General features: G+C 42.4%; 1 protein-coding gene across 1 annotated transcript; it reads right to left on the bottom strand.

Moving 5' to 3' along the window:
* Positions 1–561: 561 nt before the first annotated feature.
* On the bottom strand, positions 562–8,972 carry FBXL22 (F-box and leucine rich repeat protein 22). The gene is made up of 2 exons (XM_073619160.1): positions 8,528–8,972; positions 562–3,844 (listed from the first exon to the last, which is right to left on the bottom strand). Exons 1-2 carry the CDS (start codon positions 8,878–8,880, stop codon positions 3,481–3,483), a joined length of 717 nt encoding a protein of 238 aa, XP_073475261.1. The 5' UTR covers positions 8,881–8,972; the 3' UTR covers positions 562–3,480.
* Positions 8,973–12,025: the final 3,053 nt, after the last annotated feature.

Here is a 12,025-nt window from a genome sequence, read left to right as displayed (position 1 = left end):
GTCAGCGTCCGTTGGACTTTTGTAGACGAAAAGTCCGACCGTGTGTACGCGGCATTAGAGTTGTCACTGCAGCCCTGGTCATGCACTTGGTGTCAATGCAAGTTGCACGTGAAATTGCCAAAAATAGTGCAGGAACATTTTCAAAGTCGGTGCAAGTTGAAGTCGCACCGATTTGAATGGTTCCATAGCCAGAAATAGGGTGCGACTTGTGCAACTTTGATCTGTCAAATCGCATGACAAGTGCACCCTCCAGTTCTCTGAACATATTGGACAAAAAAAAGAATACATGTTGTATACCACTACTGGATACAATGAAATATTGGATATACACACACTGGTTACGTTCATATTTCTTAAAGCAGAACTATAGGCAAAACTTTTTTTTTTTTTTTTTCATTTTGGATAGAGTAAAGGAGGGTTATAATCCCTGTAAGGTTTATTTTTGTCTTCTTTGTCCCATTGGAGAGATTTCCCTTCACTTCGTGTCCCTTATTGGCTATGGGAACAGGACGTGGGAGGAAATCCCTGCAAATTACAAGAATCTCTTGGGGAATCCCAGGTCACCAGAACGGGTGTCCCCATCAGAAGATTTCACCACTAATATTTTTCTGGGAACCAAAATTTGGTATTTTCTTTTACTTTCACTTTTAATTATAATGGCAAACAGGACAAATAGAGTGAATCTCCCTAACAGGGATACAGACAGCAATAAAAACTGACCAGCGTTCTAATCCCTCTCCACTCTATCCAAAACTAAAAAAAAAAAAAAAGTCGCCCCTGTGTGAAGCGGCACTTAGTTATAGTTTAAATTCCTATGCCACACAGAAAATTTTTCACTCCAGTATTGCTTATATTTCCACAAAATCAGAGATCCAAAATAATGAATCAACTGAAAGTAGCCTGTCTGTGATGACATGGTGGCATGGGTCTGTGCTGCTTGGCTGCCCGACACAGCATCTCTCTATTGAGCCATCAGCCTGCTACAAGATGTTATATACACGGATCTAACTATCTTTTTTACTGTCACGTGGGAGCTGCCATACAATAAATGGACTAAGTTTATTACATATTTCACCATGTATACTATTTTTTTTTTTTTTTTTACTGATGACCTCGAGGCTGGAAGCCGCTGACGTAGGTTGGAGGAATCATGTCTGCCCTGATATGTTGAGCGTTTATGACCATTTATAATCTAATGGTCCAACCAATCTGGTAAGAGGTACATTTGATTTAGTTCACACAGTGGTGGAGTCTCTCTGCACAACGGAAGGAATTCAGAGGGTGGATCACTTATGAGTGAACACAATGACTATTAGGACTTTCTTTTTGGACACTTTGTTCTAACTAAACTCACATTTATTTTCACTTTGATTTTTATGTATTTATATTGTAGTTAATATGCTTTTTATTTGACAACACTATTATTTGAACTAGCGCTGCTTTTTTTGCATATTGTTTAACTGGTATCACGGTTTTAGGTGGCTGGCTGCTGGTTTACACTAATTGACCTAGCGCAGATATTATTTTGATGACTATTACCAATTATGCCCTGGAGCCCAACCTGTGGTTTGGCAATCTTTGTGTAGCCTTGAGGCATTGGAACAGAAATCTGTTTTCCTCCTTACCTAGGTGCTTACACAAGCTAGTGCATGAAAACTATTCTTTAGACTTGCTTCTAGGAGTTAAATTGTTTGGTTTATTACTTTCCAACTATCCTACATTTTCTGTGTTGTGCAGCCCTTTTTATTTTTTACCTCTGATTATTTATAATGGATCTTGCAGCACGAAAACCTCAAATGTGGCTCTATTAATTTTTTTAAGGGGCTGTAGGAAGCAAAAATGTGGAAACATTGTTTTGTTAAGGAGCTGTAATAGCTGTGATTTCTAACAGGCTCATGTAATGTGTTTCCGCTCTATGAATACCTCCCGAAGCATGCTCTGTCTCCAACAACTTCTATGGCATTTTCGTAGTCTCTGGCCATCTCTTGTAGCATACCATTGACCATCTTCTGTTGCATATCTGCAGTCTCTGACAGCTTTCTTTGCGATTACATTCAGTAAATGTTAAGCTTGGCTCTTTGGCAATGTCAGGGGCCGCACTCTAGGCCCCCTATTCTAGGAGAGTTGACCACCACTGTTTTAATGGCTTATCGGTGGAAATCATAGCAAGCTTTTAAGACCCCATCATTAGGTTTATCCTCTTCAAACCTTGTAATGATATCCTCTACATTTAGCCATTAGAACTCTTCTCTCTGTCAATCCTATTTTTGTTATACGCTAAGGTCAGCTGACAGAAAAAAAATCCAGCCAATCAGTAAAGGATGGATAGATTGTGTCATTGTAATTGGGCAGACCAAGCCTGGCCATACACTGATGGTGCCTGCAGGCTGAATCCAATCCAAAAGATTCCTCCATTCACACTATACAGGATGGATGGACAAATCACTCTATTGTGCTATTGTAATCTGCCAGCGGATTCAATAAAACTGCTGTTCAAATGACAATTTTCTGCCTGGCTCCTTCTTTTCAAATGAAGGATGTCGTATGGGAGGGGGCTGACATGGCCAGGCAAAAAGCAGTTCATCAGGAACTGGCGGATATCTGAAATCTGGTTAGGATCACTATCATTGCAGATCAGTTTCACAGCTGCTATACAGGGATTACTAAATTGTTTTGACAAAGGAAAGGAATCAATAAATACCTTGCAATAGCCTCCAAGTACTATTTGATAAGATGGCAATAGGAATTGTATTGGTCACTTTAAAGTGGAACTATAGGCAAAACTTTTTTTTTCATTTTGGACAGAGTAAGGGATGGCTATAACCCCTATCACATTTTTTTTCTCATCTGTGTCCCATTGCGAAGATTGCCCTTCGCTTCCTGTCCAACGGCCAAACAGGAAGTGAGAGGAAATCCCTACGAATTAAGGGAATTCTTTGGGGACCCCCAGGTCACCAAACTAGTGTCCCCATAGGAAGATTTCTCCCCTATTATTATTTCTGGGGACAACCCAGAATTAGGGGGTTTTCTTTTACTTTAAATGATAATGTTAAACAGGACAAATAGAGAGGGTGAATCTCCTTAACGGGACACAGACAGCAATAAAAACTGACAAGCATTCTTATCCCTCTCCACTCTATCCAAAACAAAAAAAAAAGTTTTGCCTTTAGTTATACTTTAAAGGAAACCTGTGCTTGAAAAAAATATGGAGGCTGCCATTGCCAAGTAATCCTTCTGATGATGCTAGTTGCTTGGCTGTCCTGCTTTACTATTGAATTCAACACTCTCATAGCCCAGACCAGACATGTACATATCAGGAGTTCTGATTTCACTTTTGTTGCTTACTTGTCCTGGGTCTGTTATCCAGAAAGGCTTGGATCAGCACCACAGCCAGGAAAATAGCATCTTTACAGTAAAGTATATTGGCCTCAATATTTCTCAGTACAGGCTTCATTTAGGTGATTGTGACCTAGGAAAGTACTATGCTTCTATCCAGTCCACATTTAGTACGAGTCTTCTTGGTATCCTCTTTATAGGAATACTTTCACTAGGTAACCTGTCAGTGAACATGTCTGCACTCCGATCTGCCTGTAGAGTTAGCTCTGGACATCCTTGTCGCACTAGTGAGAGCCCTTTCTTTGTTACGTTTCTGCAGAAGTTCACATGAAGAGTGTGAAGTCGTTTACAGTGCAAGGGTACCACAGCCAGCAGTCTATCTGTTACCCCAGAGCAGTTCTCCAGCTGTAGACTTTGGAGATCTGGGCAATGTCTCATGATCTGGAGAAGAGGCTCATCAGTCACATGGGCACAGCCCGACAATGTCAGCGTCCGAAGATTTGGGCACCTAGAACACAAAAAAAACCAGTAGTCCAATGATGAAGAAACACTGCTCAAGGTATGAGTGCTGCAAGTCCAAAGCAGAGGTGCCTGCAAAACTCGCCTTCGAGATCAACAGGGAATGAAGCCAAAATCTTTAGTGATCAACAAATAAAAGCATATACAGCACAGCGAGTACCAGGAGATAAAAATGTTAACGCGTTTCTCGCAGATAACTGCGCTTATTCATAACACAATTAAGTGCTGGTATCTGCGTGAAACGCGTTAACATTTTTATCTCCTGGTGCTCGCTGTGCTGTATATGCTTTTATTGATCACTACAATAAAGATTTTGGCATCCTTCTGGAGTGTGCAACCATTCATCCATTTTTGCCAGACAAACAATAAGTTTAACAGATGTAAAAACACCATTTCACCCAGTTATGTATTTTTTTTTAAATCTGTAATTTTAACATAGTATTTGCATATGTGTCTGAGTCTGTCTTGATATGAGCCACTTGAAATTCTTGCACAGCAGCACTGATAGGTTGGATGTGTGCAAGTCGATCGATGGATCAACTTGCGTACAACCAGGTAGCCCATACATGGATTGAAATTCATCCAGTTCCTGCTGAGCTGGTCAAATTTTGATCCGTGTATCTGGCTTAACCTGCAACCCAGGACTGAGAGAAAGTCAGGGGCTTCAGTGGAGGATCTTATGCTTTGTAAAAGATTCTTCATAAAGTGGAACTCTAGACAAGTAGTTAAATAGACCCGCCGAATAATTTGTAATATTTCAGCCAGTCTTGTGATCCAAGCACCATTGTCAGACAGGACAGCTTGGTTAAAGAGGAACGTCATTCAGGGTTTCCTAAAGATTAAAAGTCAACAGCTACAAATACTGTAGCTGCTGCCTTTTTAACAGACAGGTAGTTACCAGCTGATGGAATGCAGAGCTGTCTTCCCTGGAGATGATTCTTTGCCAGACTGATCCCTCTACTATCCACTCATCCCACCACTATTTTTAATGTGGGAGCCAGCTGTGACTTCCTGATGTCTCACAGCCAGCTCCCCACTGAACATGGGCGAGATTACACAGCACAGTGAGACTGGTCCAACAGCCTCCTGGGATGTGTGACATGTCCCAGAATGCTGTAGGTGGGGGAAAGGAAGGCCAAACTGACATCATCCTCACTTACGTGACAATTGAGGAAGTGGAAGTGGGTACCTGTCAAAAAAGATACCTATTCCCCGAAAAAAAAAAAGTTTGAAAATAAGGGCTGGGGGGAGGTAAGCAACACTTTGGTTGAAGGTCAGCTTTATGGATCCATCCAAATCTAAATGTGTATCACTGAGGGAGACTAAGCACATTGGTCATCTTTCTGCTCTCCCCTCCTGTTTATTGCTACTCTGACAGCACTATGAATTACAGGAGGATCATATGAAGACAGACAATAAACGGAAAAGGCTGGGGAAAAAAATGAATGCAGCCACCACATACAAGGACCAGTAAACTGCAATATATTTTGTTTTGGGTTTAACCACTTCCCTACCAGGCACTTTTACCCCCTCCTGCCCACACGAATTTTCAGCTTTCAGCGCTGTCACATTTTGACTGAAAATTGCGCGTTCATGCAACACTGTACCCAAACAACATTTTTATAATTATTTTTTAACACAAATAGATTTTTCCTGGCTATCAGCTCTCTTCTCCTATCCTCACACTGTCAGCATGAGGAAAGGAGTGCCGATAACTGGCTTCTGTGTACATCTGTGATCAGCTGTGATTGGACACAGCTGATCATGTGGCAAAGAGCCGCTGATTGGCTCTTTACCTAAATGTGATCAGCAGTGTCCAGAGGTCACAGAGCGTGCCGCCCCTGATCACGAGAGGCTGTCATATGACGGTCCCCCAGAACTAGTCAGCCACGCTGTAGCCATCAGTCTGCTATAGCATGGTCAGCAAGTGGTTAATTACAAATTACACTTTATAGTATAACTAAAGGAAACTCTTCTCTCTCCACTCTATCCAAAAAAAAAAGAAAGAAATTAGAACACCTGTCAGGTTTTTATTATGATCTGTGCCCCCAATTAGGGAGATTCACCCTCTCTCTTTGACTGGTTTACTGTCATCTCCGAGGCTGTCACCAGATCAAGAATATAGATGAATTATTTAAATGGGGACCATAGTTCTGGTGAAACGCTTGGATTTCCTGTTTTGACTGTGGGTCATGAAGTGAATAGAAATACCCCCAATAGGATATAGCCAAAAAAACAGACAGGGATTATAGTGCTCCCTTAGGCCTCTTTCACACTGGGGCGGTGGGGGCGTCGGCGGTACAACAGCGCTATTTTTAGCGCTGCTGTACCGTCGCTCTTGCAGCGGTAGTCGGCCGCTAGCGGTTTTAACCCCCGCTGACGGCCGAAAAAGGGTTAAAATCACTCGTACAGCGCGGGTATAGCCGCGCTGTCCCATTGATTTCAATGGGCAGGAGCGGTGAATACACCGCTCCTTCACCGCTCCAAAGAAGCGGTTTGCAGGACTTTTTTCACCGTCCTGCCAGCGCACCGCTTCAGTGTGAAAGACCTCGGGCTTTCACACTGAACAAACAGCGGAGGCTGTTTAGGGGCGGTTTGCAGGCGGTATTTTTAGCGCAATACCGCCTGCAAACCGCCCCAGTGTGAAAGGGGTCTAGCTCTATCCAAAATAAAGAAAAATAAGTTTTGCCTTTAGTTCTACGTTAACTGTAAAACATTCTGCACCGATACAGCCAGCATATGCCCATATCCCTTGTCACTCTAAGCAAAGAAAGCATAAGCCTGGGTTCACACTGATGCAATTTTAGATGCGCTCCGGAACGCACTGAATCACGTGTGTGTTTCTATGGAGGACATTCATATATACACACGGTGTGATTTTGAGTCCTAGAGTTGAATGGTAACTTCAGGAAAACACATTGGTGTTCAAATGTAATGCGATTCCAGTGCGTTTTCCAGGAGAGAGAGAGAAAGGTCCACTATACCAGCAATCGGTTTTTCACCATGGGAGGCTGTTATGTGTTTCTTTTGCTGGATTAACATCTGTGGAGTGAATGAGGTTATCTGACCAGTCTCCCTGTTGGTGTTGCCCTGTGGTTCCTCTATTGCTGGATGCATTGGCTGCAGCAGTATTCACGTATTCTAAGGCTTTTAGACCAACTATAATTTGGGGATCTTCTCCCCAAACTTGCTGTCACAATTTAAAAAAAAAAAAACAAGCAGCCATGCAGGGCCCACCCAGCCACGTCATTCATTCACAGAGTCCTGTGAATGGAAGAACTACAAGTACCGATAGTCTTTGTAGCTGTCATCTTGTAATTCTCAATGACCTACCAGGGCACTGTTGAGTGCTCTAGGTAATTCATTGATTCTTCCTGCCATTGTGTAACTGCCTGCCCATACGAGGAGACAGCTTACATTGACAGCCTGCATTACACCCACGATCTGCTGGAGCAGGCTCCGAATGAAAAATAAATAATAAATACATATTTTTTTACCTGCCAAAATGTGTGCATTTATTATTTTTTTTAGAAAGGCAAATCTATCCTATCCTAAGGGACATTAAACATGGAGTTAGGCTTTAAGGCTATTGCCAGCTTCAGAGACTAGAGAAAACAAACAAACTTCTCAGCAAACAGTTCTAGAGAATGTCAGAAAGTCCAGTTATAATAAGTGACACCATAGGGCTTATGGAGACTTCTTCCTGTATAGCGTAAAAACCAGGTGTAATCTGGCGCCAGGTAGGTATAGGGTACAGTCAACTGGCAGCAGCCCTGCCAAAATCTATGCCAGGCTGAAATATGTAACGGCGGTACACTGTTGTGAATGGTACTTGCATTCTGGGCCATATGTGATCAGAGACATATGCCCAGAACAGTGTATTTGAGCCTGTCATTGACTTTATTGATTGTATATACTAGGCAGCAGAATATGTCCAGTTTTGCTGCAATAAGGGCAAAAGTTCCCATGTGTATGACCCCTAGGCCTCCTTCACACAGGTGTACCCGATCGTACCCCCACTCAAGGGCTTTGTTTGCCAGAACGGGGAGTGTTCTGTGCATTCTTATGCAGGCAGTCCAAGTCATGTCAAGTCAATTAAGACGCAACAGCCGCACAGACACAGCCGCTACTCCCAACTTGACAAATATGTTGGTGTGCAGGCCCGTATAAAGACAGTGTGCGTCCAGGGACTCGCACCTGCACGTATGTGAATTTGGGAGCAGCGGCTGTGTCTGGGCAGCCCAATCTGTATGAATAGGATTGCCTGCTTAGGTTCTACCATGTAAATGAGGCCTTAGAGACATTGTCACTTTGCCCATGTAGGGCACAGAGCTAGGACCTCTATAAAGGCCTCACCCTGACCCCTAATACTCCCCTTACCTGAGCTCCCTTGCCACTCAGAAGTTGAAATTAGCAGTGCTAGTGACCCGGAGTGAGGATGTCCCTCGGTCATACAACCTGAGTGGTATCACAGGGGAGCAGGTCACATGCTCTTCCATACCAGTGTTAGCAGCAGTGGGGGAGTGTAGGCAAGTTGAATTAATGGGGGTCCTCCTTCGCAGAGACACTGTTACTTTGCCTAGCATAGTCAGGGTACCAGTGTCTCTACTTCCAGAGCACTTTTATTGGGTCATTTATGACCAGCTTAATTTAGTGGTGAATTTGGCATTACCTCTTGGAGACCTGGAGCAGGAAGTCGCTGACTGTATTAAGATGGTGGCTGCACATGGATTTTTGGAGTGTGGTTTTCACCCATTCCTCAATGTTGCAGATTTTTACCCTGCTGGAATACCAACAAATAGACAACGATTTCAGAGCTGGTCCCAAAACAAAATTCTTCTTGTTCAGTTCAGTTGGGGAGCTGAAATGTAGCAGTTTCCATAGTGAAGGCTCCTGGAAAATGTCCATCAACTTGTGACATGTTTGTGACAGGCATCTCTTACTGTCCTTATCCAGGAAGGAAAACAAATGCAGAAGACATTCGGGGTTCAGATCAGTTAGAGTTGTAGTAACCATTCCTGGCATGGTGCAGACCACAGCTGGATCCAGATGCCACGGTAATTGTGGAGACTAGGGAAGAAATATCATCATAGACAGGCTAGAATTCTTCACAGATGTTCACATACACAGCTACACTTATGGACACATATAGCTTTATTCAGAAAGTTGTTCTGAATGTTTAGCTTTTATGTGCAGTAACCCAGAGCAACCAGAATTCATCTTGTACTGGCCTGACTTCAGCAAAGTGAATTCAAATTAATTCTCGTTACTCAAAAAGGAGTTTTTTTTTTTTAATAAGATTTATTTGTATATATAACTGAAAAATGTCCAGTTCACACCTGAGTGATTTGAAGCACATTTCCCAAAGCACTTCAATACTCATTATTGAGATTACCATTATATTCAGTGGTGCCCACTCACACCTAAGTGTCATGTTGCTTGAAGCTGGAAAAAGTAACTGAGCCTCTCTACGGCAGACTCACAGGGTTTGGTCTCTATATGGAAGCCCCTGAAAACATGCTTTTTTTTTTTTTGCACAATTTTTTGCCTCTCCTTTCCTTAGTAAATAGCTTTCCATTGCTTAAAACTAAAATACTTAAGCTTGAAAATTCTAAAAAAAATGCACGTACAAATGAGCATAAAAAAACTCCAAAAAGAGTGCTTGCATACAGTACTGATACACTATATTGTCAAAAGTATTGGGACATCTGCTTTTACACGCACATGAACTTTAATGACACCCCAGTCTTAGTCCGTAGGGTTCAATATGGAGTTGGCCCACCCTTTGCAGCTATAACAACTTCATATCTTTTGGGAAAGCTGTCCATAAGGTTTAGGATTGTGTCTATGGGAATGTTTGATCATTCTTCCAGAAGCGCATTTGTGAGGTCAGGCACTGATGTGCATGAGAAGGCCTGGCTCGCAGTCTCCTCTCTCGTTCATCCCAAAGGTGTTCTTTCGGGTTGAGGTCAGGGCTCTGTGCAGGCCAGTTAAGTTTCCCCACCCCAAACTCGCTCATCCATGTCTTTATGGACCTTGCTTTGTGCACTGGTGTGCAGTCATGTTGGAACAGAAAGGGGCCATCTCCAAACTGTTCCCACAAAGCTGGGAGCATGAAATTGTCCAAAATGTCTTGGTATGCTGATGCCTTAAGAATTCCCTTAATTGGAACTAAGAGGTCAAGCCCAACCCCTGAAAAACAACCCCACACCATAACCCCCCCCCCCTCCACCAAATGATTTGGACCAGGGCACAAAACAAGGTCCATAAAGACATGAATGAGCGAGTTTGGAGTTTGGTTCAGGCATCCCAATACTTTTGACAATATAGTGTATGAGCTCCAGATCTTCTTGACTAAAATTTCCAGTGCAAAAAAAGTGAGTATGGACCGTATAGTGCATGTTCACATGCATATATGTGCACAGAGATTCTTCTAGCTCCCAGAATGGCAAATATAATCTACCATTCAAAGGTTAGGTGTGATTTACATGCATACGCTTATACTCACGTGTGAAATACGGAGCAGGAAGGCAACATTTTTTTTTACTGATCTAAATATGAAACTCGTTCATGAATATGTATGCACCTGTGTGTACAGGGCTGTTAAAAGTAAATAGGCTGCATTCAGATAAAAAAATAAAAACACCCAAATGCCTACAAATGTTACAACCCATAGGAAAGAGCCCAAATGCTTGAAGAAACTCAAGTGTGAACCACAGTGACCAGCCATATAAAGTGCATTTTGCTAACTGGCAAAACTACATGCTGATTTTCTTGCCTTTTAAACAGCACAAATCGACCATCAGTAAAATATAAGTGTAATATGTTTCATAGAAATAAAATAGAAATTCAAGACAACATACATAATAATGTGTCTTGCAAACGAATGCTCTTGAGTTGAAATAAATGTTTCACTTAGGACATTAAAATGATCCATGAAATAAATCCGTGTACAGACTTACCAGTTCCTGGAGGATGGCTCAGCTTCACAATATGATCTGCTGTGTAGTGGAGCTTTGAGGTTAAAGGGCCCAGACATATATGGAAGGAACCACATAGCAGCTGCTGGGTTATATTTAGTCACACATATCAGCTCTTTAAAAAAAAAAAAATCAGCCTAATCTACCCTTGTCAGAGACGTGTGTCTGTCCAATCCAACTACCTCACACAAAATATAGTACGGATATTACAAATGATGGTTTATGGTTAGAGAGGACTTATTAACAACCTTACTAACACTTGCAAGATGTCATAATAAGTTAGGAAGTCCGTAGTATAGCACACACCATACTTTATTCTAACCTAGAAAGTTTTGTCTAGAGATACACTTGAGTAAGTAAAGTAGGGAATAAGTAGAATCCACTATTTTATTTTTGGGGGCCTTTCTAAGGGAATTTAATGAAGCAGTTCTGACACTTTGGCAGTATAACACCTTTAATACAGCCTGTACATAATTTAGGAAAGCCTTGTGACAGTTTTGTAAAGCTTTTTAGCACGTGCATCAGATTAAGGTAATTATTACTGAAACTTTTAGAATCTGTTGCTATGGCTACAGCAGTTTCAAAAAGAATTACTGACAGTACACCAGATAAGCAAACTGGCGATAATTAAGACTAGCTCTGATAGATGCCGGTACTCCGCATGGGGAATGTACATGCTGGTAGGTGGTCAAGAATATGACGGCTTCCTGCATGAGGCTCTTTGGTTGCTATGAAGCCAGCTGCTCCCACCATCATAGCATCTGATGACCCATCTCCTGCCCCATTCAGTTGACAGCTGGGAGATTCCCTGGGCGCCAGCCCAAACAGGAGGTAAGTTTGGTTGATGTCATTACCCAAAAATGGCAATGACCGTAATTAGACAATGACATCTGCCAACAGCCAGCTGTTAGCCAGGAAATCTCCTGGCAGGATAGGGCCAGGAATGAGTTATCAGTTGCTATGATGCACAGCCAACAGTGCAGTGTCCTAGCTAGCAAGGGGCTGAACATGCACTGTGGATCAGAATGTCCGCGGTATGGACACTCCATCCTGAGTGTTGGGACACTCAGGATGGGGTGTCATGCACCTGTTCCTGACAGGTACATACATCTATTGCCCGCACCGATGGAATTTTAAAGCGCATCTACGCCACTTTTTATGAATTATAGGATTTGTGTCCTCCTTCTTTT

Source organism: Aquarana catesbeiana, linkage group LG03, assembly GCF_042186555.1.
Source record: "Aquarana catesbeiana isolate 2022-GZ linkage group LG03, ASM4218655v1, whole genome shotgun sequence".
Taxonomy (NCBI): Eukaryota; Metazoa; Chordata; class Amphibia; order Anura; family Ranidae; genus Aquarana; species Aquarana catesbeiana.
The sequence above is the reverse complement of the archived record's forward strand: the minus strand, read 5'-3'. Positions and strand labels throughout refer to the sequence as shown.